This window comes from Pogoniulus pusillus, chromosome 36 (assembly GCF_015220805.1).
Source record: "Pogoniulus pusillus isolate bPogPus1 chromosome 36, bPogPus1.pri, whole genome shotgun sequence".
Lineage (NCBI taxonomy): Eukaryota > Metazoa > Chordata > Aves > Piciformes > Lybiidae > Pogoniulus > Pogoniulus pusillus.
In genome coordinates this window covers 3,536,956-3,564,032 of record NC_087299.1, presented here as the reverse complement: position 1 = coordinate 3,564,032, position 27,077 = coordinate 3,536,956, and the positions used below count along the sequence as shown (strand labels likewise).

At 54.3% G+C, this 27,077-nt stretch overlaps 1 protein-coding gene across 3 annotated transcripts in view; it reads left to right on the top strand.

Moving 5' to 3' along the window:
• The window catches only part of CAPZB (capping actin protein of muscle Z-line subunit beta), an 83,223-nt gene extending 56,569 nt beyond the window's left edge, over positions 1 to 26,654 (top strand). For 2 of the 3 annotated variants that reach the window (XM_064172023.1, XM_064172022.1), the window contains 6 exons: positions 12,366 to 12,507; positions 12,991 to 13,107; positions 21,656 to 21,721; positions 23,295 to 23,371; positions 24,556 to 24,668; positions 26,394 to 26,479. In XM_064172023.1, coding sequence (XP_064028093.1) covers positions 12,366 to 12,507; positions 12,991 to 13,107; positions 21,656 to 21,721; positions 23,295 to 23,371; positions 24,556 to 24,658 — 505 coding nt within the window. In that variant the 3' untranslated portion in view covers positions 24,659 to 24,668; positions 26,394 to 26,479. Of the gene's footprint in view, positions 1 to 12,365; positions 12,508 to 12,990; positions 13,108 to 21,655; positions 21,722 to 23,294; positions 23,372 to 24,555; positions 24,669 to 26,393 lie in introns of all 3 variants that reach the window. The other variant, XM_064172024.1, reaches the window with a different exon arrangement.
• The last annotated feature ends 423 nt before the right edge of the window (positions 26,655 to 27,077 follow it).

Genomic DNA, 27,077 nt, shown 5'->3' with positions numbered 1-27,077 from the left:
TCATCTGTCTCCACCACCAAGTTGGTTCCAGTGTCCTGTGAGCTCCTGGAGAGCTTTTCCCTCTTTCCTTGGTTTATTGTGGATTGTGTGCTTGAACCAGCTCTGACACCAGCCTTTGTCTGCTGGCCTTGAGGGAAACTGCCAAACCTCTGCCCTTAGACTTGAATATTTGCAGGGTGCTGATAGTTGTCATCTAAATTCTTCTTCTCTGCCTTTGTGCCCCTTTGCCTGCTCTGATATGTCTCTGGCCTAGAATCATAGAATCACAGAATGGGTTGGGTTGGAAGAGACCTTAAAGCTCATCCAGTTCCAACTCCCCTGCCATGGGCAGGGACACCTCCCCCAGCCCAGGTTGCTCAAGGCCTCATCCAGCCTGGCCTTGAACACCTCCAGGTAGGGGGCAGTTACAGCCTCCCCGTGCAACCTGTGCCAGTGTCTCCCCATGCTCATAGTAAAGAATCTCTTCCAACATCCTGCCATGGGCAGGAACATCTCCTACCAGAGAAGCTTGCTGATGTGTCTCTTTACCTGCCCTGATGGACCCTAAGTCCCTCAGAGCAGATTCATTCCTCTGGTGGGACCCTAAGTCCCTCAGGGCTGACTTCATTCTTCTAGTGGGACCCTAAGTCCCTCAGAGTTTAATTCATTCCTCTGGTGGGACCCTAAGTCCCTCAGGGCTGAATTCATTCTTCTAGTGGGACCCTAAGTCCCTCAGAGTTTAATTCATTCCTCTGGTGGGACCCTAAGTTCCAAAGAGCTGAATTCATTCCTCTGGTGGGACCCTAAGTCCCTCAGAGTTGAATTCATTCCTCTGGTGGGACCCTAAGTCCCTCAGGGCTGAAGTCATTCTTCTGGTGGGACCCTAAGTCCCTGAGAGCAGATTCATTCCTCTGTGGGACCCTAAGTTCTCCCCAGGTTTATTGCAGCTGCTGCATTTATCACTTTGACCAAATCTGCTGTGCTCTGGGCACAGAGCAGTGCTGATGCCACTCAGTCACCCAAAAGTGAGAGATGTAATTAGAGGCCTGGGTTCAGCACAGCCTGCCAGGGCTGCTGCCTGCAGCTGTGCATGAGAGCAGCTGCTGAGCTGCAGTGCCTGCAGCAGAATCATACAACTGTTTGGCTTGGAAGAGACCTGTAAGATGCAGTGCAACCATCAGCCCAACACCACCATGGCCACTAAACCATGTCCCCAAGTGCCATGGCCACACATTCCCTGAACACCACCCAGGGATGGGGGCTCCACCACCTCCCTGGGCAGCCTGTTCCAATCCCTGACCATACTGAGCCCCTCAGGCTCCCAGCTGCAGGGAGAGCAGCTTGTGAGTGTCTCCTGAAAATTGAACCTGAGGGAAAGACCTGCAGAGGGAAGAAGCTCTGTCCTCCCTGGGCAGCCTGTTCCAATCCCTGACCACCCTTGCAGTACAGAAATTGCTCAGGTGCAACATAACCAAGTGGCCAAGAAGGCCAATGGCATCCTGGGCTGGCTGAGGAGCAGTGTGGGCAGCAGGACAAGGGAGGTTCTTCTGCCCCTGTGCTCAGCACTGCTCAGGCCACAGCTTGAATGATGTGTCCAGTTCTGGGCTCCTGAATTGCAGAGAGATGTTGAGGTGCTGGAAGGTGTTGAGAGAAGGGCAGCAAGGCTGAGGAGGGGCCTGGAGCACAGCCCTGTGAGGAGAGGCTGAGGGAGCTGGGGGGGTGCAGCCTGCAGCAGAGGAGGCTCAGGGCAGAGCTCATTGCTGTCTACAACTACCTGAAGAGCCAGGTGGAGTTGGGCTCTGCTGCCAGGCAGCCAGCACCAGAAGAAGAGGACCCAGGCTGAAGCTGTGTCAGGGCAGGTTGAGGCTGGATGTTGTTAGGAAGTTGTTGTCAGAGAGAGTGATTGGCATTGGAATGGGCTGCCCAGGGAGGTGGTGGAGTCTGTGTGCCTGGAGGTGTTTAAACAGAGGCTCCATGAGGCACTTGGTGCCATGGGGTAGTTAAGTAGTAGACATTGGGTGGTGGGTTTGGCTCACAGGATCACAATGTCAGGGGCTGGAAGGGACCTCCAAAGCTCATCCAGTCCAACCCCCCTGCCAGAGCTGCATCTCCTAAAGCAGATCACACAGAACACATCCAGGTGGCTCTTGAATATCTCCAGAGAGGGAGACTCCACAACCCCCCTGGGCAGCCTGTGCCAGGGCTCTGCCACCCTCACAGGGAGAAAATTCCTCCTCATGTTTAAATGAAACTTCCACCCAGTGCCCCTTGTGCTGTCCCTGGGCATCACCCAGCAGAGCCTGGCCCCAGCCTTCTGGCTCTCACCTTTACGTCTTTGTAAACACTGCTGAGGTCACCTCTCAGTCTCCTGTCCAGCCTGGTGGATTCTGTGCTTCTAACCCTCCCCTGGTGCAGCTTGAGAACATTTCCTCTCCTCCTATCACCTGATACCAGGGAGCAGAACCCAACCCCCACCTGGCTCCAGCCTCCTTTCAGGGAGCTGTGGAGCAGCTTTGAGCTGAGCCAGTGCTGAGGCAGCTGTGGAGTTCAGGCTGTGTTTAGATGTAAACCTCGTTTGCCTAAACTCCAAACCCCTGGCAAGCTTTGAAGTGCCTTTGCTGCCATCAGCTCAGTGTTCCTCATTAATGGGAGCTAACCCTTTGTGGTGGCTTTCTCCTGGGCAGGAGACTTGCTGTGGTTTTCACAGCGAGGGCCCTGCAGATTGAATCCAGCTGCATTTGTTATGCATCCCAGCACTAAGGAAACCTGACTTTCCATCTCACTGCTGCCTGGGGCTTTGCACAATAGGGTGTGACATCAGGGTTATGTCATCTGTGAGCTCCTTGCCTCGGGCTTAGGCTGATAAAGTACAAGATGAAGCCTCAGAAGACAAGCCTGAGCCTCCAAGCTGCTGTGCAGATACAACTGCATCGTTTGCTCTGACATCCAAACAAGTTCCCTGGGAGAGCAGAGCAGTGCTGGGCTCTCTCCCTCCCTTCCTTCACTCACCCACAGAGCTCAAAGCAGAGTCAGTACTGAAGTTGTTGATTCAGACTGCACAGATTGGAGCAAGCTTAGAGGAGAAAACTGAACCACCAAGCTGCTGTGCAGGTACAACTGCACTGTTTGCTCTGACACCCAAACAAGTTCTCTGGGAGAGCAGAGCAGTGCTGGGCTCTCTCCCTTCCTTCACTCACCCACAGAGCTCAAAGCAGAGTCAGTACTGAAGTTGTTGATTCAGACTGCACAGATTGGAGCAAGCTTAGAGGAGAAAACTGAACCACCAAGCTGCTGTGCAGATACAACTGCACTGTTTGCTCTGACACCCAAACAGGTTCCCTGGGAGGGGAGAGCAGAGCAGTGCTGGGCTCTCTCCCTCCCTTCCTTCACTCACCCACAGAGCTCAAAGCAGAGTCAGTACTGAAGTTGTTGATTCAGACTGCACAGATTGGAGCAGGCTTAGGGGAGAGAACCCAGCCTGCTGTTGTGCTGGGGAAACTGAATGAGCTGCTTTCCATCTGGGTCTTTTGTCTGTTGCCTCTTTGGGTGCTTCAGTGTGGAGCAGCCCTGTGCAGGCTGCATTCTTACCTTCTGAATCTGCCAGCAGAGGAGGAGGTTCTTTTTCCCTTGGGTTCCCACGGTTCTCTGTGATTACATAAAGGCTGAGCCCTGGGGAGGGGAAGCTTGTGTGAGGAGGGCAGCTCTGATGCTGCAGCACTGTCCTCAGACACCACTCTCTGAAGGGCTTGGCTCCTGACATGCTTTCAGGCTGGAGTGAGGCTGCATTTTAAAGTCATAGAAGAGAATCCCAGACAGGCTTGGGTTGGAAGGGACCTCTGCAGCTCATCCAGTCCAACCCCTTGCAGCCAGCAGGGACTTCCCCAACTAGAGCAGGTTACTCAGAGCCCCAGATACCCTGACCTGGAATGGTGTCAGGGGTGGAGCATCTCCCATCTCTCTGGGCAACCTGGGCCAGGCTCTCACTAGCCTCACTGTCAAAGATTTCTTCTTTGTATCTAAATCTCCCTCTTTCAGTTCCAAACCATCACCCCTTGGCCTGTCACATCAAGCCCTGCTCAAAACTCTGTCCCCAGCTTTCTGAGCTCCTCTTGAAGCACTGCAAGGCCACCAGAAGCTCTCCCTGGAGCCTTCCCTTCTCCAGGCTGAACAAGCACAACTCTCCCAGCCTGGCCTCACAGCAGAGCCCTTCCAGCCCTGCCAGCATGGCTGTGGTCTCCTCTGGCCCTGCTCCAGCAGGTCTGTGCTGAGGACTCTAGAGCTGTCCCAGCACTGCAGGGAAGGTCTCAGCAGAGGGCCAGAATCCCTTCCCTGCCCCTGCTGCCCACAGCCTGTTGTGCTGAGGGATGCTAGCAGAGCTGCTCTGTGGTAACAGGTGGCTGTGCTTGCAGAGCTGTAGCTGGAGATCAGTGTTCAGTGATGGGGAACTGAAAGCAGAAGAACTTAACAAAGAACAGCTCTCTTGGAGTGCATCTGAGCAGTGCCAGTTGGGATGGAGAAAGAGCTGTGCCAGCTGAAGTCTGCAGTCTGGGCAGACTTTGGCAGACTTCCTCCATACCACAGAAGACTTCTGCTGCTGTCTCTCTTTTGTTTTTTCCCCCCTCCTCCCCAAACTGGCAGAGCCTAAACTGTGTCAGGCTGCAGCAGGATGGCTGTGCAGGGAGCCTGGGTCAAGGGATGGGCACAGCCTGGAGATTTACAAGCAGTCAGCACTTCCTGGTGGTTAATGAAGCAGTTCCTGGCTTGGACACATTACAGAGTGCTGCATTGTCCTGCTTATTAGGTGGCTAATGGAACTGTTTCCAGGTGACTTCTCAAAGGGGATTTGCTCATTAGTTTCCACCTGCCAAGAGCAATTGGATGGTAAGGGAAATGTGAGCATTAAATGATGAAAGGTACCAGGCCAAGAGGCTCTGGGGAGGTTTTTAGCCTCCAGGATCCCATTGTTTGGGTGCAGTTTGCTTTGCTTGAGGGAATTCTTGCACTTCACAAGCCTGGAGTCATCCCACTATGGTCCAGATGTGTGCTTTTAAGTACAACTGGCACTGGAGCTGCACATGCCTAAGTGCTTTGGTATGTCTGCTCCAGGCCCTTCTGCACCTGTGTGTGCTGGAAGCAATTCCTGGAAATACCTGTGTGGAGTCCAGACAGAGGCTGTGCTGTGCTCAGGAACTGGGGGGAGAAGCAGCTCTCTGTACACACAAGCACTTCACCTTCTTGGTTTGCAGGCTGCAGTGGTGCTCCTGGGAGCAGAGGAGGAGGGAGAGAGGAATTGTCAGCTCTGCTCAGGCCAGTGGCAGAAAGTGTCACCTCTGGGGAAGCTCCTGCTGCCAGCCTGCCCTTAGTAGCAGAGAGCAGGCTGCTGAGCCTCGTTGTGAGAAAGCTGGGGGGAGACACAGGCAGTGAAATGGTTTAGGATCGTGGAATTGTTTGGGTTGGAGAAGCTCTCCAAGGTCACCCAGCCCAACCACCGTGGCCACTACAGCACGTCCCAGAGTGCCATGGCCACACATTCCTTGAACCCCTCCAGGGATGGGGACTCCACCACCTCTCTGGGCAGCCTGTGCCAATCCCTGACCACTCTTGCAGCAAAGAAATTGTTCCTCATGTCCTCATGGTGCAGCTTCAGGCCATTCCCTCTCATTCTACCACCTGATACCAAGGAGAAGAGACCAACCCCTAGCTGGCTCCAGGCTCCTTTCAGGCAGCTGCAGAGATCCAGAAGGTCTTCCCTCAGCCTCCTTTTCTCCAGACTCAACACCCCCAGCTCCCTCAGCTGCTCCTCTCCAGCCCTGTTCTCCAGACCCTTCCCCAGTTCCTTGCTCTTCCTTGGACACACTCCAGCCCCTCAGTGCCTGTAGTGAGAGCTTTGATCTCTTGATGTTGTCCTGAAGACTTTCCTTGCCCCTCACTTGAGCTGAGAGGCTGCAGGTGATTTGAGTGGACCCCTGAGCAGTGTTTTGGGGCTGCTGGAGAGTAGCTCACTCAGACTTGCCACTGCCTTCACACTTTGTGGCTGTTTCTGTGCTGGTTTGAAATGACAGGCTGCAGGCAGGGGGGAAGGGCTTGGAGGCAACTGTGCCAAATCACTTTGCATTGCTGTCATCATTAGGGCCACCACGATTAGTTAATTAGCAGGGTTAGGTTGGACTCTGATCCTGGAGGTCTTTTCCAACCTGATGAGTTGTGTGGCTTTGTGAAGGTGAGCAGAGGGCTGGAGCATCTCTTCTGTGAGGACAGGGTGAGAGAGTTGGAGCTGTTCAGCCTGGGGAAAAGAAGGCTCCAAGGAGACCTTAGAGCTGTGTTTCAATATCTGAAAAGGACCTCCAGGCAGGCAGGGGAGGGACTGTTCAGAAGGGCCTGTGGGGTAGGATGAGGGGCAGTGGTTTGAAATGGGCAGGGGAGATTGAGTTTGGACATCAGGAGGGAGTTCTGCACCATGAGGGTGGGGAGACACTGGCACAGGCTGCCCAGGGCTGTGCTTGAGGCCTTGTCCCTGGAAACATCCAAGATCAGAGTTGCTGTGGCCCTGCACAGCCTGCTCTGGCTGGAGGTGTCCCTGCTGAGTGCAGGGGGGTGGACAAGATGCCCTTGAAGGGTCCCTTCCAACCCGATGCAATCTGAGATTCTGCTCTCTTAGTAACAGCTGAAGTGCTGCCTCCTGCCCTGAGCTGTAGGTAATGCTGTGGGGTTGCTGTTGGTCTTCTCAGCCAGTGGCTTGCCCAAACATCTGTAGCTGACCTCTCCAGGCTCTTCCTTTGAGGTGGGGGTTTTTAGGGACAACTTTTCCTGTGCCTCTGTTGATCTAAATGGAAGGAGACATTTCCCTTTCTGTGCTGAGCTTCTGTAGCTGGAAGGAAAAGCCAGGCAGCCTTTAGGGAGCAGAAAGAAAACATGTTTAGCTGCTCTGAAGGAGCCAGTTTGAAGCACTGCATCCCCTTGGAAGCTTTTGTGTGCCCACTCTGAGGTTCCAGGTGTGGCTGCTTTGGCCCCAAGGCTTTGTGACTTGGTGCTGCAAGAGGCACTGGGTGGGTTTTGGGCTCTGGCTTTTGGGTTACTGCCTGGAAACTCCAGAGGAGTTTTGCTGGGTGAGTGATTTGGTTCTGCAGCAGAACTGGAAGTCAGAGCTTGTTTTTGTGGCTCCCTGGTGGGAAACTCATTTTCTGAGTGCAGGATCCAGCATCCAGGTGCAGTGCTGTGAGGAGAGGTACGATGCCTTCTCTGCCCTGCCCTGCAGTGCTGAATCAAAGGGATCCATCTGCCCTCCTTTGTGAGGGCTGTGCTGGGAGCTGGGGGATTTCCACCCCTGTCACATTCCTCTTGGTGTTTTGGCTTTGTTCTGGCCCCACTCTCCCTGTTCCATGGATTCAGCTCCAGCTCCTTAAAGAAGTTTCCATCCTGCATCTCCGCCCGCTTCAACTTCAAACACTTCCTAAAGCTTTGGATCCCTCTTAGCTTAAATACTTCCTTTTCTTCCTGCCTTTGTAAAGTAGGTCAGGCTCAAGTGAGACTTTTTTGCTGGTACAAAGCAGCTTTTTTCCAGGAGTTCTGTGGTTGATGAGTTAATAGGTAGAAAACTGAAGTGTTTGATGCTGACCTTCAGTCTAGAATTGATTTGGGGTGAAGTTCAGAGATTCATTGAGTGGTTTAGGCTTGGAAGGGACCTTCATGATCATCCAGTTCCAACCTCCCTGCCATGGGCAGAGACACCTCCTGCTGAGGTTCAGGCCTCATCCAACCTGCCCTTGAACAAATTTAATCCCCAGGAAATTCCACCTCAAGATGGGAAAAAGCTTCTTTAGTGTGAGGGTGCTGGAGGCCTGGAGCAGGCTGCTCAGGGGAGTTGTGGAGTGTCCTTCTCTGGAGAGATCCCAGCCCCACCTGGATGTGTTCTTGTGTGATCTGTCCTGGGTGGTTCTGCTTTGCAGCAGGGTTGGATCTCCAGAGGTCCCTTCCAACCTCTACCATTCTATGACTCTGTGATCATCTTCCTGCACAAAGAGCAGCTGTAAAAGCTAAGCTGTGTTCTTTAGGGCTCAGGTCCTCTCCCAAAGCAGCCAAGGCTCAGCACAAAGCAATCAGGAGATGCTTTGGAGATGTACAAGAGGTCTCTGTGGTATCTCAGAAACGCTCCCACAGGATAAAGCCTTGCCAAAGGGCAGCAGTTCACAGGCAAGCAGTGTGCCTCAGGACACAGAGCTCTGCAGGGTGTGCTCTGGCCTTGCCTAGAGACAAGGAGTTGTCACCAGCCACTGAGAAAACATCTTCTGGTTGTCTGCTCCCTGTCATAACCAAACCCCTGCCAGATGGATTCCCAGAATGGTTTGGCTTGGAGCACCTTAGAACACCTCTCTGAGGTCAGTGCTCTCCCATCTCTGCTAAAGCTGCTGCTTAGAAGTTGCCCTGGGAGGTAACTCCAAGGTCTAAGGCCCAACAGGATCACTTCTCCCTACAAACCTCAGACCCTCCTGAGAGAGGTCTACAGGAAAGCAGGAGAGGAACTTTTTGCAAGGGCCTGTGGTGATAGGATGAGGGTAGTGAGTTTGAGCTGGAAGAGGGAAGAGTGAGATTGGAGAAGAGGAAGAAGTTCTTTGCAGTGGGGGTGGGGAGACAATGGCACAGGCTGCCCAGAGAGGCTGTGGAGTCTCCATCACTGGAGGTGCTCAGGAACCATGTGGACATGGCACTGGGGACATGGTTTGATGGCCATGGTGGTGCTGGGTTGATGGTTGGACTGGATGATCTCAAAGGGCTGAGGGTCCAAAAAGGGTCCAGAGAGGCCACAAAGATGAGCAGAGGGCTGGGGACAGGTGGGAGAGCTGGGGCTGCTCAGTCTGGAGAGGAGAAAGCTGCAGGGAGACCTTAGAGCAGCCTTGCAGTACCTAAAGGGGCTACAGGAGAGCCGAGGAGGCACTTTTGACAAGGGCTGGGAGTGACAGGATGAGGAGGAATGGACTGAAGCTGGAAATGGAGATTGAGATTGGAGATGAGGAAGAAATTCTTTGCAGTGAGAGTGAGGAGACACTGGCACAGGCTGCCCAGGGAGGCTCTGCAGTCCCCATTGCTGGAGGTGCTCAAGAGCTGCATGGACACAGCCCTGGGGACATGGTTTGAAGGCTGTGGTGGGGCTGGGTTGCTGCTTGGACTGGATGATGCCAGAGGGCTGCTCCAGCCCAGCCAGTGCCATGACTCTCCCTGATGCAGTGAGCAGTGGTAGATTCTCTCTCCCTAATGCAGTGAGCAGTGGCAGATGTTCTCTCCCTGATTCAGTGAGCAGTGGCAGATGCTCTCTCCCTGATGCAATGAGCAGTGCTAGATGCTGTCCCTGATGCAGTGAGCAGTGCTAGATGCTGTCCCTGATGCAGTGAGCAGTGGCAGATGCTCTCTCCCTGATGCAATGAGCAGTGCTAGATGCTGTCCCTGATGCAGTGAGCAGTGGCAGATGCTCTCTCCCTGATGCAATGAGCAGTGCTAGATGCTGTCCCTGATGCAGTGAGCAGTGGCAGATGCTCTCTCCCTGATGCAGTGAGCAAGCAGTGAAGCTCTGCAGCACTTCTGCCTTGACCAGAGCCCTAGCTCAGGTTGTGGCTGCTGCTCTCCCACCCTGCCTCGGGCTTCATCCCAGCTCAGCCTCTGGCCTTGCTGCTGCAGCCTGAAGCTGCTGGCTCTGGCTGGGGCAGAGCAGCTTTACTGCAGGGGCCTGCTGGTATTTAAAGCAATCTTAATGCTGCCTTTGAGTCATTAAATACCCAAAGGCAAGTCCAAGCCTTCCCAGCTGTGCTCTGTTGGTTCTGGCAGGAGGTTCCTCAGCTGGTTTCATGTGGGCTCAGACAACATTTTAGCACATTCTTAAAGTACCCACAAAAGCCTTTATGTAAAAGCTCATAAAGGTGAACCACATAAAAATGATTTTTATTCCCCTCACCCCCCCCCCCCCCCTTCTTGTTTCATGTCCTTAGGATCAAAGTACAGTAGGTAAGAAGAGATTTCCCAAAGCCTTGTTTGGGTCCCTCTCTTAATTAAGGTTTTGTGCTCATAAAGTGGGGAACAGGGGGAGGTGTCTTTGCACACAGGGTCTCAGTGGCTGCCAGCTTGTCTGGGGGGGGTGGAATTGACCTCTAGAGATGGGTGTTTGCAGGCTTGCTCTGTAGCTGCTGCTGCCTGTGTCAGAGGAGGAATCTCCTGCATTGGAACTGAAATCTCCGTTCTCTGTGCTGCCAAACCCCACTGGGGAGCTGAACAGGGGGTGTGAACAGGGGGTTGGTTGGTTTGGTAGGTGGGAGCTGTCTGATGGAGGTCAGGTTTTAGCCTGCCCCTGAAGCTCTCCCTTTTTTTAAGAGGCTATTGGTAAGCTGGGGAGGGGCCTGGAGCACAGCCCTGTGAGGAGAGGCTGAGGGAGCTGGGGGGGTGCAGCCTGCAGCAGAGGAGGCTGAGGGCAGAGCTCATTGCTGTCTGCAGCTGCCTGCAGGGAGGCTGTAGCCAGGTGGGGTTGGGCTCTGCTGCCAGGCAGCCAGCAACAGAACAAGGGGACATAGCCTCAAGTTGTGCCAGAGGAGGTCGAGGCTGGGTGTTAGGAGGAAATTGTTGTCAGAGAGAGTGATTGGCATTGGAATGGGCTGCCCAGGGAGGTGGTGGAGTCTGTGTGGCTGGAGGTGTTCAAAAGCCTGGCTGGGGCACTGAGTGCCATGGTCTGGTTGACTGGCTAGGGCTGGTGCTAGGTTGGGCTGACTGAGCTTGGAGCTCACTTCCAACCTGCTTGATTCTGTGATTCTATGAAGCTGGAGAGGGGAGATTGAGACTGAAGACAAGGAAGAAATTCTCTCCAGTGAGGGTGGTGAGACACTGGCCCAGGTTGCCCATGGAGGTTGTGGCTGCCCGCTCCCTGGAGGTGTTCCATGCCAGGTTGCCCAGGGAGGTGGTGGAGTCTGTGTGGCTGGAGGTGTTGCAGCCAAGGCTGGCTGGGGCACTTAGTGCCATGGTGTGGTTGGTTGGGCAGGGCTGGGTGCTAGGTTGGGCTGGCTGAGCCCTCCAGGATCACCCAGTCCAACCATCACCCCAACACCACCAATAACTCTGCTAAGAATCATTTTTGCTCCCACAAACCTTACAGTTAGCTGCTGTACCCTGCCCTCTGGTGTGGCCCCTCTCTGAAGCTGGCCTGAGCTGTGCACCTCTCAGGATCTCCTCACTTCATTCCCAAGAGCCTTGGGTTCAGCTCATCTCTCATTTGCAGCACATCAGCAGCTCAGCCTCACACACACCTGAGGGGCAGCAGCAGAGCGCCGCTGCCTTGCTCCTTTTTGTCTTCCTTAGCAGGCTTTGTAGTGAAGAACTTCCAGGCTGTGCCAAGAGCAAGAGGGAAAAAAAGAGGCCAAAGTGCAAAATGAAGCTTTGCTCTCAGCCTCACTTTGGAGCTGGTGATTTTTTCCCCAGCTGTTGGGAGTTAATTGGAATCAGAGGAACTGTTTGCTCAAGTGCTGGGGAGCTCTGCAGCTGGCTCTGGCCTCTCCCTGCACTGTGTCACTCTCCTTTGGAGGTGCAGTTGGGTATTGCTGAAGGCTCTGTGTAGGACAGGGGTTTGGAGAGGCAGATGAGAGAGTTATGAAATGGGTTGGGTTGGAAGGGACCCTAAATAAAGTTCCAGCCCCTCTACCTTGGGCAGGGACAGCTCCCACCAGCCCAGCTTGCTCAAGGCCTCATCCAACCTGGCCTTGAACACCTCCAGGGAGGGGGCAGCCACAACCTCCCTGGGCAGCCTGTGCCAGAGTCTCACCACCCTCACTGCAAAGAATCTCTTCCTCATCTCCACTCTCAGTCTCCTCTCTCCCAGCTCAAAGCCTTTCTGTCTCATCCTATCACTCCCAGCCCTTCTCAAAAGTCCCTACCCAGCTCTCTTGCAGCTCCCTTCAGGTCTCCCTGCAGCTTTCTCTTCCCCAGGCTGAACAGTCCCAACTTTCCCAGCCTGTTCCCACAGGGGAGGTTTTCCAATCCTTTAATCCTTTTCCTGACCTCCCCTGCAGCCCCCTGCAGGTACTGGAAGAGAAGACTGCTCTAAGATCTCCCTGCAGCCTTCTGTTCCCCAGGCTGAGTAATCCCAACTCTCCCAGCCTGTGCCCACAAGGGAGGTTTTCCAGCCCTCTAATCCTCTTCCTGACCCCCTCTGGACCCTCTCCATCAGTTCCATGTCCCTCTCATGCTGGGTGGCACCAGAACTGGAGGCAGTGCTGCAAGAGGTGAGAGTTTGCTGCCTTAAAGGAAGAGTCTCTGCTAGGATGTAGAGCTCCTGCTTCTCCTGGGGGATTGTTGCTACCTGCCTCTGGCTTGCATCCTGCTCGCTTTTAACCTGCCTCTTGGGTTGCATCCTGCAGGTATTTTGAAGGTGGAGTCTCCTCTGTCTACCTCTGGGATCTGGATCATGGTTTTGCTGGGGTGATCCTCATTAAGAAAGCTGGAGATGGATCAAAGAAGATTAAGGGATGCTGGGATTCCATCCACGTGGTGGAGGTTCAGGTACAGCCTCTGGGGCAGCTGTGCGAGGACCTGAGTGCAAACAACCCCGCAGTGAGCTGCAGCACGGCTCTGGAGCACAGGTGTTCCTCTGAACAATGAGGTCTTGTGCTGGGAGCCCTCAACTGCTTTTCCCCTCTTCCTTTGGGAAAATTGCCCCCAAGCACTTTGGATAGAGATGAGTCAGGGCTGGAATCAAACAGAACCCCAGCAGAACTGTGTGCCTGTGATCCCAGGGGGGTAAAGGGCTGCAGAGAAACAGCGCTAATGAGCTCGACAAACCCAAGGTGAGGGGAGGGTGAATTGCTCTGACTGCGTTGGGAAAGGAGGGGAATGGGCACACTTGGGATTGGTTTGAAGAAGCAGAGTGGGCTGGGGTTGGGGGGGGTGATGTTGCCTCCGTGTGTGTGTTTTGGGGGGGGTTCTGAGCCAGCCACCATTGAGTTTTAACCTCTTTCTGTCTCCATGCCTTCGTTTGCTGCGCAGGAGAAGTCCAGCGGCCGCACTGCTCACTACAAGCTGACCTCCACGGTGATGCTGTGGCTGCAGACTAATAAAACTGGCTCTGGTACCATGAACCTCGGGGGGAGCCTTACCAGACAGGTATGTCTGCAGTGCAGAGCCAGGCCTGCCTTTCCTCTGCTCCTTTCTAGGTAGCCAGCAGCACAAGGCAGGCACAGAAAGTGCATTCGGGGGAGGGGTGTGTGCAGCTAACTCACAAGTGTGTGGTTACTGGGGAGCCCCTTCAGCTTTGCTTGATGGCAGCAGAGCTCTTGGTGCAAAATAGATCTGCTCAGTAGGAGTTGAAACTTGCTTTAAAGTCTTAGTTTGGCTTTGATTTGCCCTAAGTATGGAAATATTAGGAAGGAAATTTGAGGAGCAAAGGCTGAGAGCCTTGGGGCTGGAGAAGAGCAGCTCCAGAGGGGAGCTGAGCAATGCTCAGCAAGAGCTAAAGGAGCTGTTGGGGGTAAAAGGCTGTGGCCAGGCTCTTGTCAGTGGTGCCCAGGGACAGGAGAAAGAGCAGTGGGCACAAAGTGGAACCCAGGAGGTTCCACCTGAACAGGAGGAGAAATTTGTTTGGTGTGAGGGTGCTGGAGGCCTGGAGCAGGCTGCCCAGAGAGGTTTGGCTCTTCCTTTGCTTCTCCACTACTATTAATTTTAGGCTGACTCTTCAGCAACCTGAGATGACTGCTTCAGCTCCAGAGCCTGCAGGGGCAGGATGAGGGGGGATGGATTGAAGCTGGAAGAGGAAGATTTGGAAAGGAGATTAGGAAGAAACTCTTTAGAGTGAGGGTGAGGAGACACTGGAACAGGTTGCCCAGGGAGGCTGTGGCTGCCCCTCCCTGGAGGTGTTCAAGGCCATCCTTGGACTCTCTGGACTCTCTCCAGATCAGTATCCAAAGGATGGAGATGAAGAGGCTGGGGCCAGACTCTTGTCAGTGGTGCCCAGGGACAGGACAGGGAGCAATAGGCACAAAGTGGACCCCAGGAGGTTCCACCTGAACAGGAGGAGAAACCTCTGTGGTGTGAGGGTGCAGGAGGCCTGGAGCAGGCTGCCCAGAGAGGTTGTGAAGTCTCCTTCTCTGGAGAGATTCCAACCCCCCCTTGGCCACTGTGCTCCTGGGCAAGCTGCTGTGGGTGTCCTGCTTTAGCAGAGGGGTTGGACTGGGTGACCTGCAGAGGTCCCTTCCATTTTTTACCCTTGAGATTTGCCCACTTTCCTGCCTGGAAGATGGCAGCAGCATTGTAAGAAGAGAAGATGCCCTGGTTTGCTCTGGTTCTAGTGCCAGCCAGGCTGAGCACCATGAACCACCCTGCAGCAGAATCCTGCTGCTTCTCTTTCAGTCTCCTTCTTCAGGATTTTCCTCCTGCAGCACCAGGTTTGATAAAACCTCTTAAATAAACCCTTCAAACCCAGAAACCTCTCCTGAACAGCTGAGGTTTCTGTGCCAGTGTTAATTACTTTGACTTGCTCTGGAGCTGGTGTTCTCCAGGGAGGTGCCAGCCTGTTCAAGCAGTGCTGCTGCCTGAGGCTCTGACAGGGCAAGTTCAGTTTGGAAGAGACCTCCAAGATCATCCAATCCAACCTAAGTCCTGCTGGGCCTGGCTGAAGGTGCCACCTGCTGCAGGCTGCAGTCTCCCTCCTTGCTGCTGCTGGAGTCAGATGTGGGCTGTGGAAATCAGTGAGTGGAGCAGAGTAATAAAGCCTGGAGGACAGGAGGCATATTGTATGGTCCTGAGTGACTGGAGAGATTGGCAGGAGCTGCAGCTCCTTTATGAGGCTTCCCAGGGCTGATACAAAGGACAATGCAGACTCTGTTCAGCACTTTGTGGTTCTGTACAGGTTTGAGGCAGGCAAAGAAGAAAGAAGGGTCAGGGCCTGCAGAGAGGAGCTGAAGTGGTGTTAGCACTGCAGGCACAGCTTGCCCCTGGACCTGGGTGATTTTTTTCCTTCCACCTCGTTGATTTATAGAAGAAGCTGATGGAAAAGTGGGCAGGAAAGAAAGAAAGAAAGAAAAAGGCATCTGGAGACAGAGCTTTGCCTGCTCTTAAAATGTTTGCAGTAATTACAGCCCAGTTGTGGTGACCTGGACAAATATTTAATCACAGGCCTGGCTCATACTTGAAGCCAGAGCTGTGAAGTGGAGGCCAAGGGCTTGACTTTTTGGCCCTGGCCTTCTGCTGGGTGAGAGCTGTGCCAAGCACAACAAAGAGTCTGCTGGGAATGGGTGTCCTCAGTACACCTTGGCCTGAGCTGTTGCCACTTGTTTGGTTTGACTTCCACTCCCTGAGCTGCACGGGGTGGAAGATTCTTGCTGCTGTCATCATGTCAGCAGCAGATCATTGCATTCAGATGTGCTGCATTAGAGCAGAGGCCTGCTTCCAGTGCAGGGAACCCTTGCAGACAGCCCCTGGGGTGGTGCTGTGCTGCTCCTGCACAAACAATGGCAGCTCCACTTGCAGAGCCTGCCCCGGGGCTGCTGTCTGCAGATGCCGTGGGAGGCTGAACAGGACAAGGCCTCCTCAGAGCCCAGGGCAGGAAAGGGAGATCCTCACACTGCCTGCAGCTGTGCTGTGTGAGGAGGAGCTCCTTGTCTGTAGCCTTAGCTGGACTGAAGTGAGTGCAGGGCTTTTGCTGTGCTGTGAATCCAGGTGGCCACATCACCTGAGGGCAGCAGAGGCTGGTTTGGCTTTTGAGTGCAGCCTGCAGCAAGCTGAGGCACTGCAAGCAGGGTTTACTTTCCTGCCTGAGAGAATCTTTGTGGATTCATAGAATGGTTTGAGTCAGAAAGGCTCATCCAGTTCCAACCCCTCTGCCCTGGGCAGGGACACCTCCCACCAGCTCAGGTTGCTCAAGGCCTCATTCAACCTGGCCTTGAACACCCTCCAAGGAGGGGGCATCCTTGGGCAACCTGTTCCAGTGTCTCCCCACCCTCACTACCAAGAATTTCTTCCTAGTCTCCAGCCTCAATCTCCCCTCTTCCAGCTTCAACCCATTCACCCTCATCCTGTCACTCCAGCCCCTTGTCAAAAGTCCCTCCCCAGCTCTCCTCTATCCCCCATCAGGTACTGCAATGCTGCTCTAAGGTCTCCCTGGAGCCTTCCCATCTCCATCTCTCATCTTAGTTTTAGCCTGGATGGTATCAGCACTCTGATGTCCCAGCCATGAACTCTGCAACAGTTTTGCCTGTGGTACATTGCTCATGGGTTTGGTCAGCTCAACGTTTAAGCTGCTTGTCCACCTTTGATCCTGCAGTGTGGCCAGCAGATGTCCTTCTGTTTCAGTGGGAGCTTTGGAAGGGTTCCCTGGCTCTGGAATATCCATGGCAGGGAGAACCTTGCAGTGCTTTGAAAGGGAAGCCTGTTGAGAGCTGTTAGCTTTGAAAGCAGTTTCACCTCCTGGCTGCAAACTGGGAGTTTTTGGAGTGAGGAAGTGGAATGGTGGAGTGGCCAGGAGCAGAGGAGCAGCTCTTGTCTCACCTCCTAAGTCACCACCTCTGGCAGCCAGGAAGAGCAGGTCTGGTCCCACAGGGAAATGCCAGCCTGTGTGGGAGCCCTGGCTCATCGTTCCTGCTGTCTGCAGATCACAGGGCAAGGCAGCAAGAGGTCCTCCTTGTTCTTCTGTGAAGGGCCAGCGTGGCAGGGCTGAGAAGGGATCCCAGAAGGGTTTGGGTTGAAAGGCACCTTCAGGATCATCCAGTTCCAACCTCCCTGCCACGGGTTGGACCTAGATAGTCACCTCCTACTAGACCAGGTTGCTCAAGGCCCCATTTAACCTGGCTGTGAACTCTGCCAAGCTTGGAGCCTGCTCAGCTCCTGGGGCTGGGCTGTGGGCAGGGGAGAGGCATTCTGTGCTGCCAGCCTCAGCGAGGGGCTGCAGGCTGAAGTGCTGTGAGGAGAGGCCAGGCCAAGACAGGCCAGGCCAGGCCACCTTTGATTTCCAGCAGAGGCAGCAGTGCTGGCAGGGCAATGAGAAGCACCTTGCAGGCTCTCCAGTGACAGCAGGTAACCCCCAGCCCCCTCCTGAGCCAAGCCAGGTGCTTGGCAGACCATTCCCTTTGTGACAGCCCCTGGGGTGCTGTCCCCTTCGTGGAGGTGGGAATGGCTTCTGCAGGGCAGTGCTGAGCTCTCCCTGGGCTGCTGTGTGAGCACTGGAGGTTAAGAGCAGCTGCACAGCCTGGAGTCACTGCATGCAGAGCAGGCTCAGCCTTCCCCCTTGGCTGGCAGCCTGTCCAAAGTGCACTGTGTTGGGTGGGTTTCTGGAGCCCTCCTCCTTACAGGCAGGAGCAGCAGGTGCCTGCCTGGGAGCTGGCTGCACACAAAGAGCCCCGTGTGTGTGTGTGTGTGTGTTTGCCACGCCAGGGTGAGCATGCTGAGGAAGTGCAAGTTTGGCTCCAGACCTGGAGTTTATTTACACAGGGAGGTGTGGGAAGGGGAGGATATGAAGCTGGAGGGGAAGTGGAGCCTGGGATTGCAGATTAAAGCAGCACAGATGTGCCTGGGTTTGCTTGCTCGGGATAGGGTCTAGTGGAGGTGGACATTCTGCAGGGCTGGGGGGAGGCTGCTCTGTGGCAGCCTGAGCCCTGCCTGCCTTTGGGAGTGGAATCAGAGTCATTTGCTTGGCAAAGCCCTTTAAGCTCAACCATTCTCTAACTCTGCCCAGGCTGGGGCTGAACCATGGCCCTCAGCACCACATCTCTGCAGCTTTGAAACCCCTCCAGGCATGGGCATTCAACCACCTCCCCGGGCAGCCTGCTCCAGGCTTTGAGAACCCTTTCAGGGAAGAAGTTTCTTCCAGTGTCCAACCTAAATCTCCTCTGGTGGAACTCGAGGCCATTTCCTCTTGTCCTATCACTTGTTCCATGGGAGAAGAGACCAACCCCACCTGGCTGCAGCCTCCTTTCAGGGAGCTGTAGAGAGCCAGAAGGTCTCCCCTCGGCTGTTCTCCGGTTTCCTGGAGGCTCTTAACTGCCTCCCAAGTGGTATTTTGGGGTGCAGAGGACAGCAGAGATGTGCTGAGCAGGAATTGTCTGAGCAGCCATTTCTGCTTCACACGATGAAGATTTCCAGTGGGTCAGTTACAGGACAGCAGCTTTGGAGAGTGGAAGACTTGAGCTAAGAGGGACAAGAGGTGTGGAGAGCTGGGCAGCACCCCCAGGTTTGCTGAGAGCTTTGAATGTAGTTGGGTTAAGGACATTGCATGTCTCTGGTTGCTCTGTTTAACCCATGAAGAGCATGAAAGATGAAGTTAAGTTCTCAGGTGGTACCTGCAGAGCTCACAACCTTCATTTGTTAAACTACAGCTTGAAATAAGCATAGGAGGGAGAGAGAGAGGCCAAGCTTTGCCTTGCTGACATCCAAATCACTCCAATCCTGCCTCCAGCTCTGCTGTCCCCAGCAGAAGGACACAGAGCTGTGGGAAGGAGTCCAGAGGAGGCCACAAAGATGATCCAAGGACTGGAGCAAGGACAGGCTGAGGGAGCTGAGAGAAGACTCCATGAGGACCTCAGAGCTGCCTGCCAGTACTTGAAGGGATCCTGCAGGAAGGCTGCAGAGGGACTTGTCCTGAGGGTGTCTGGAGATAGGACAAGGGGGAATGGTTTGAAGCTGAGGCAGAGGAGGGTTGCAGTGGATCTGAGGAAGAAGTTGTGCAGCATAAGGGGGGTGAGACTCTGGAAGAGATTGCCCAGAGAGGCTGTGGATGCCTCCTCCCTGGGGAGGAGTTCAAGGCCAGGTTGGATGAGGCCCTGAGCAGCTGAGTCTAGTTGAGAGGTGCCCATGGCAGGGAGGTTGGAGTGGATGATCTCTGAGTTCCCACCTGAGCCGTTCTGTGCTGTTTCTCACCTGCAGACTCCAGCCTGCCCACACTGCCCGTGGCCTTTGCCTCTCATGGCTCCATTTGTGTAGCACTGAAGGGATTTTCCCATCCCTGTGTGGCCACAGCTGCTGTGGATGGTGTTGGTGCTCCAGAGCAGGATGGTGCAGGAGCTTCCTCCTTATCTTTCTGCTATTTTTAGCCACAAAATGTTTATTCAACTTCCCATTTCTCTCCCTGTATTAACTCTTCTTCCAAACAATGCTCACAGCAAGCCCAAACAGCAGCAACCATCCCAAGTGCCCAGGCAGCCACTCAGAGCTGAACAGAGCCAGCAGGGAGACTTGCCCCTGAGCCAGGCCTGCAGCAGATGGTGGGGGAGTGAGGCAGGGGCAGCCAAGCAGCTCAGCTCCAACAGGAGAGGGGATTGGCCTTGGCTCCTTCTGGAGCCTTAGCTTTTGGGCTGAGCCCAACAGCAGATGGGGAGCGACAGAGGGAAGGTTGAGCTGCTTGTTAACATCAGCTCAGGGGATGGAATTTCCCCTCCAAGCAGCTTCTCTCCCTTTCTGTGAGCAGCAGCTTTCAGCTGAGGTCCTGCAGGCAGAGCCCCCGGAAGGAACCTTTAAAAGGCCAACAAGTGGGCTGTTTGTCTGACACGGCTGCTGGCTGGCTCTCAGCTCCATTAAAGCAGCCTCTCCTCACATCTGGCCTTCTAGAGCACATAAAAATGTTTTCCTCCTGGCAGCAGCTTTTATGGAGATGTAATACTGCAGCTCTTGCACAGAAACCCCAATCCTCATTTCAGATCCTGCTGCTTTAGCAGAAAGCTTGGCCAGGCCAGGTGGGGAGGAGATGCAGTGGCGGGGGGACTGTGGTGGGGCGACTCAGTGCCCCCACTGCCAGCTCCCTGTCTGCCCCAGATGGGGTGGATTTGCTGACTGACCCAAGGTCTCTGTGGCTGGCTGTCCAGTCCAGACTGACATTTCCCCCTCTCCTGCAAGTGGATCCATCTCCAGGCAGTGTCTCCCTCACATGCAAACACTCTGACTGCAAGCTGCAGGCAGAATTAAACCTCCTTGTCCTCTTCCCACCCCCCCTCTTCCAAGTTCTCTGTTGCTTGCAGGGCTCCAGCTAACTGTGAAGGCTTTCCCAAGCCTGTTAGAGACTTGGCTTATTAGGAGAAACCTGTAGCTGGCCCAGATTTGTAAACCCTGCCCTGGGGGAGGGATGTGAACAGATGGAGAAGAGAATTCAGTGGGATTAGTGAAACCCTTTGAAGACTTCTTCCCCCTGACATTCTTTTTTCCCTCCCAGATCTGTTTCCCTGCCATCTCAGCACATCTTGTATCACTTGAGGCTCCTGGGATGTGTTCATTGTTCGACAGCTTGTCTGTGTCTAGCCAGAGCTGAGCTGGGGAATGTGGTTTCCTCCTGAGCACAGCTGGGCAGCAGTGGCCTCTGGACAGGCAAAGGCAGCTGAACTGCAGCAGGCCCAGCTGCCCAGCTCCAGCAGATCTCACCTAGTTCAGGTGCCAGCCCCTGCTGTTCAGGCGCTGCACCACGAGCACGGTGTCACTACACACCTCAGGGACACCTCCACTGCACCAGGGTGCTCGAGGCCTCATCCAGCCTGGCCCCCAACACCTGCAGGCAGGAGGCAGCCACAGCCTCCCTGGGCAGCCTGTGCCAGTGTCTCCCCACCCTCACTGCAAAGAAGTTCTTCCTCATCTCCAGTCTCAATCTCCTCTCTCCCAGCTCAAAGCCATTCCCTCTTGTTCTGTCTCTCCCAGCCCTTGTCAGAAGTCCCTCCCCAGCTCTCCTGTAGCCCCCTGCAGGTACTGTGAGGCTGCCCTAAAGTCTCCCTGGAGCCTCCTCCAGGCTGAACAGCCTCACTAGTGCCTGAGGTGCCTTTTGCCAGGAGACCCTGCAAATGAAGCAGCTGCCCTGCGTGTGGTCGGAAGCAGCCTTTGGGATGAAGATGAAAAGCAGCAGCTGCTCCCGCAGGGATAGCTCCCACAGGGATAGCTCCCACAGGGATAGCTCCCAGCTGCTGCACTGACAGCACCACCCTTGCCTGCCTCTCAGCAGCAGCCCTGTTTTCATGCCCAGGTGCTGTGCTCCTGCTGGTGCCACACAAGTGCTGCCCTGGGGCTGCAGCCCCTCGCTAGGTAGGGAGGGACAGCTCTGGAGGGCTTGTCTGCAGCAGGGACCTCCTGCAGGGACCTGCAGCAGGGGTTTGGTGTCAGCCATGGCTTTTACTGGGTTTCTGGTGCCAGCATGTGAGCCTTGGTTGAGTTCTGGAGTTTCTTGGTGCCATGGACAAGGGGCACTGGGTGGAAGCTGAGGCAGAGGAAGTTTCATTTGAACATGAGGAGGGATTTTTTCCCTGTGAGGGTGGCAGAGCCCTGGCACAGGCTGCCCAGGGGGGCTGTGGAGTCTCCTTTCTCTGGAGATATTCAAGAACTGCCTGGATGTGTTCCTGTGTGATCTGGTACAGGAGATCCTGCTCTGCAGGGAGTTGGACTGGATGAGCTTTGGAGGTCCCCTCCAGCCCCTGACATTCTGTGATTCTGTGATCATGGAATTGTTGAGGTTGGAAGAGGCCTTTGAGACCATCAAGTCCAACCACTCAGCAAGAGCTGCCAATCCCAGCAGCGCTGCTCAGCCGCTGCTGCTAAGCCATGCCCCTGATGTCTCCAGTGTGTTGCAGAGTGCAGGAGGAGTCTCTCCAGGCTTTTGACACCTTCTTTCAGCCCTTCTCCTGGTAAGGAAAGCTGTCTCACACCTGCTGTCACCTTGCCCTGTCACCAACGCAGCTGTGCCTTTGCTTTGCAGATGGAGAAGGACGAGACCGTGAGCGACTCCTCTCCACACATAGCCAACATCGGCCGCTTGGTAGAGGTGAGTGCCACGAAGCCTCCACACCCTCAGCCTGCTGCAGCCTCTCTTGCCCACATCTCCTCCCGTGGCTCAAGAGTTTTGTTGCTTTTACAGACAGCTTATTGATACTGTACCAGAGCCAAGGGTCTGAGTGGTGCTCAGTGTTTGATGTACTGCTCCTAGCACTGCTTGGAGATAGAAAAGCTTCCCTCTGCAGGTTGTCCTCTGCTCCTTGCAGCAGTAAAACCTTCCTGTGAAATCCCTGCTCCTTTCCTCAGGCTCACTGCAGAGAGTCCTAGAATGGGGTTGGGTTGGAAGAGACCTTAAAGATCATCCAGTCCCAACTGAGCAGGGACACCTCCCACCAGCCCAGCTTGCTCAAGGCCTCATCCCTCCTGGCCTTGAACACCTCCAGGGAGGGGGCAGCCACAAGCTCCCTGGGCAACCTGTGCCAGTGTCTCCCCACCCTCACTGTGAAGAATTTCTTCATAATCTCCAGTCTAAGTCTCCCCTCCTCAAGCTTCATTCCCTCTCATCACTCCAAGCCCTCCAAGTCCCTCCCTAGCTCTCCTGTAGCCCCCAGTTCCTTACCCCACTGTGGTGTTGCACTGACCTGTCCCTTCCACTCAAAGTTCAGTGTGTGCCAAGTGCTGCAATCCACTGGATCTGGTTTTAGTGTTTGACTCTATGGCAGCTGTCAGTTGTGTAGGTGGAAGCAAGGTTCATGGTTGTGTTCACCACTCAGAGGGCTTTGGTGCCACGTTGGGTTTTTTCACTTGAGCAAGAGTGACCTGATGACAAAGTGCAGCTTTAATGAAGGAGTCACCAGCTCAGAACTTCAGAGTAACCCAAAACCACAGAAGTGTTGAGCTGTTGGCTGTGCTGAGTGACAGACTTGCCACTTGCAGCCCCTTCAGTGCCAGGAGCTGAGAGAGGAAGCTCAGGGTGAGAAGAGTTTTCCTTTTCTGTAGCTGAGCGCAGAGACATGGATGGAAACTGCCCTCTTGTGGCCCTGAAAGACTTAGAGCCAGAGCCATGGGATCTCAGACTGCTTGGGGAGGGAAGGGACCTGCACAGCTCATCTAGCGCCACCCCCTGCAGCCAGCAGGGACATCTGCAACTAGAGCAGGTTGCTCACAGCCCCAAACAACCTCGCCTGGAATGTTCCCAGCGATAGGGCAGCTCCCACTTGCCTGGATAACCTAGGCCAGGCTCTCCCCACTCTGTGTCAAACATTTCTCCCTTCTCTCCACTCTGAGTCTCTTTTAGTTCCAAACCATTGTCCCTTGTCCTGTCACAGCAGGTCCCGCTCAAAAGTCCGTCCTCAGCTTTCTTCCAGGCCCCTGTAGGTAGTGGGAGCCTGCAGCAGTTAACTGTGAGGAGAGGACAGGAGAGAGCTGCACTTCATTTCTGTGATGGGAGCAGAGCTGGGGTCCTGCTGCCCTCTCTGAGGATGCCACCAGCAGGAGCACGCTGTTGCACTGTGCTGTGCCAGTGTTGTATCTCAAGGTGATGCCACCCAGAGCAGTGTGAGTGCACCATTCCTGCCCACACCTGGCCTGACTCCAGGTCTGGTTTCTCCCTTCTCTTCCAGGACATGGAAAACAAAATCAGAAGTACACTGAACGAGATCTACTTCGGCAAGACAAAGGACATCGTTAATGGGCTGAGGTAAGAGGTTTTCCAGCTGCCTCTTGGGCCCCCTTGGCTCCCTTTTGCTGCTGTCCCCCAGGCCAGCGCTGAGCTGCTTTTGTTTGCTGAACTCCCCTTTCCTACACAAACTCTTTTCATGTCCCTAATTGTTCACCTCCCTCTGCTTGGGAAGCATTATTGATTGTGTGGAGTTGGGAACACTTCTACCTTGTAGCTGTGGCAATGTTTGTAATCCTTTGTTCCCTCACCAGGAAGGAAACAGCTCAATTAGCAACACTTGGGTTGCAGAATTTGGTTTAATTAGGAGTTTTAATCTTCCTGCTCCTGAAGGTTGTATTTAAATTCTGACTTCTTTTTCTGCTAGTCTTAAAAACAGTCCCAGAATGAAGTTAGGAGGTTCATGGTTTGTGGTATTTAGGCTTTGGTTTGAGTTCTTGTCTTTCTCTCACCACTGCTGGTCAGAATGTAGTGTGCTAGAGCAGATGAAGTCATTAACCCCCTGGGCCTGTCTGTAGGGAAATTGCTGCACTTCTCAGCCCTTGCTTGTTTCTGCTCAGGGCTTTTATCAATCCCAAGCTGTTTGTTCTCGTGTTCAGAGAGGAAAGTGGAGAATCAAGATGCCAAATCCTGTCATTTTTGAAGCTCAGCTGAGCCTCCCAGCAGAGTGTGATGGTGCAGGATAAACAAGTGGCAGCAGGAAGCACAGTGCTATTCTCTCGCCTCCTGGCAGGTGAATGGAGATGGAACCACGGTGCCAGTGAAGTACCTGTGCTGCTGCCTGAGCAGTGTGGGCAGGCTCTGAAGGAGCAGCTGCCTGGGGGTTTTCCAAACCCCAGCTTTCCTAACAGGCCTCTTGTTTTCACTTGTGGTGTGCAGGGGTTGAGGCAGGAAGCATTTATGGGCATGCAAAGGAAATATGTAACAGCCTTTGTCCCGCTGAAGGTTGCCTGAAGCTGCTGTAACTGAATCCTTCTCCTCTGTCTGAGCCCTGGCACCGTGCGCAGCGCTGAGGTGATCTGCCCAGGGCTGGTAACGCACAGAGCCTTGAGGCTTTGCTTCTCCAGCCTGCCTCCTGTTTCTCCTGAGCTGTGCTGACCCTTGTTCTTCCTGGTGGGCTCCAGAATGCCAGCTGCGTGTTGCTGAGTTCTCCTGACTGTTCTTCTCCCTGTTTACTCCCCTCCTTTCCGAACTGCTCTCTGTAGATCTATTGATGCTATTCCCGACAACCAAAAGTATAAGCAGTTGCAGAGGGAACTTTCTCAAGTGTTGACCCAGCGCCAGATCTACATCCAGCCTGATAACTAAACCAATCCAGGTACCCCTGCCTGTGAGGTGTGACAAAACCAGCACTAAACCAGGACTCACCCAGCCGAGACCTCTGCATGATAACCCAGACCAGAACTAACCCCTAACTCCCGCAGACTGATGAGCCACAGCTCAGCCGTGTTTCACCCAAGGGTTGTCTCTCAGTGCTCTGATGTGGGGATTGAAATGTCACTCCTCCCCTTCCCCCCATCTGCAGTGCCACGCTCTGAACCCTGGCAGGATTTAGCCCTTTGCACTCTTGCTCAGAGGCAAGAAAGGAGCAGGTGGTCACCTCCCCAAAGCAGTGGTAGCTTGGGCTGATCTGAGCCAGCAGCTGCGGGGCTCTGTCCCATGTGCACCATCAGTTCTTCATAGCTGTGGGACCCTGCTGCAGGAGATAACCTCCCTGTCACATCAGTGTCCTCCCTGGGAAAGGACTGAAATCTTGGAAGTCTCACAGTTCTGAGGCAAAATGAGTGGCACCTCCCTGATTCTGAGCAAATGTGAGCTCTCCCCATGAGCACTTCCCCTCCTTGCCTGGCGCAGCTTGAGTTTCCTTGGAGCTGGAAAGCCAGTGCTGCTCGAGCTCTGCTGAAACCCTTCAGCCTCCACTTGCCTGTGCTCAGCACAGCCTCTGGAGAGGTTTGTTGAAGGCTCTCATTTGCTCTGGAGCTCTGAATGTCTGGGGCACCCCCAGCCAGTTTAACCTGCCCCTCTGTAACGACTTACAGATGTTGTCTCCAGCATGTCCAGCTGATGAAGGGGAATAGGCTCCAGTTGTTGCTCATGGCCAAGAACCACCTTCTGCAGCCCGGGGCATGCAAAGAGAAAATGTGGAGGTTGTTGTTAAAGCAGCAGAAGTCTCCAGAGACAAGGAAACAGAATTCCTGCTAGGAAAAGATCTGACAGAGAGAGCAGCCTTGTTTAGAGAGGCTGCTCCGAGGCCTGAGGAGGGTGTGAAATGTGCTTCATGTGTGGGGAGATCCTACCAGGCTGGATCCTGAGCACCTCTCACTGCTCCCAGGCTCAGGACTGTCCAGGACTATCCAACAGCTGATCAGACTTCAGAAGGCTTTTGGAAAGTCCTTAAAAGTTCTTATTGTAGCACTTCAAGTGAAGGCTCCTCCACAACTGCCTGACAGGGGAGTGAGCTGAGATGGCTCCTTTGTGCACTCCTCTTGCTGACAGCATCTCTGCTCTTCAGCTGCTTTGATTCTTGGTGAGGTCCAAGCTGGGAAAGCAAACTGAAGACAGGAACTGGATGCTTTTCCCATCGGTGAATCCCCCCAGAGGGACGTTTCAGTGTGGCTGCTTGACCCTGGGTGAACAGTCTGCAAAGAGGTTCAGAGCTTGCCCCAGCCCTGCCCTGCTGCTCACCTGCCTGGGTGGAGGCTGGAGGAGTTCCTCTGCCGACTGAGAGAGTCACTAACACCCTGCACTGGTGGTACTGGGCTATGGAAGGACATTGGGCATGTCCCTGCAGCAGCAGGAGGGGATCTGCTGGGGCAGCTCTCTGCGGTGCCATCCTTGCCGGCCTGACTCCTGCTGGGATGTTCTCACCGAGTGTTCACTTTGCCTTCTGCTTCCCCTAGCCAGCAGGCAAGCTGAGTCTGGTTTCCTCTGAGCTGGGCTGAGCTGCTTCTCTTTCCTCTCGACTCCCAGGTGCTGCTGAGCCCCCTCCTCCTCCTCTCCCAGGCACGCCCTCTCTGACTTGCCTCTCCTTCTTCCCCTGCAGGTCTGTGCAGACTTTTGCAGACAAATCAAAACAAGAAGCTCTTAAAAACGACCTGGTGGAGGCTTTGAAGAGAAAGCAGCAAAGTTAAACTCCTCCTCCTGCTAACCAGACATTACCATGCACTCGTTAGATTCCTTTCATAGAAAACTCATCCCCCCCACACCCCCCTGCCCCTTTTCTGTTCCATCACCTCCCACTCTGCATTCAGTACCCCCCACCCGATGCCATCTCCTCCCCACGAATAAAGCTGTACAAACTTTTTGCAGTCTCTGAGGCCTACGTTTCTGTAGAAGTCCATGCATTTTTTTCCCCCCTCTCTCTTTCTCTCTTCCACCCCTCCCCCATTTATATGCATAAACACAAATCATTGTTTGTCTTTTCCTCTCCCCACCACTCCCCACCCCGCCCCCCCCCCCCCCCCCCCTTTTCCTCCTGCCTTTTGTTACATCGGTGTAAAAAATGTAAAACAAAACAAAGTTTATTAAATACTGTGGTGTGTGAAAGGGAGAACTGGAAACAAACAAACCGAAACAAAGCTATTCCCTGGATGTCTGGGGGCGGGGGAGGGGGCTGGGCACAGAGGGGGGGGGGCTGTGGTCGGTGGGGGAGGGAGGGAGGAGGGCAGAGAAGGTGTTCCTCCTGTTGGGATTTTACTGCCCCTTGGGAGACCTGCTGAAAGTTTTG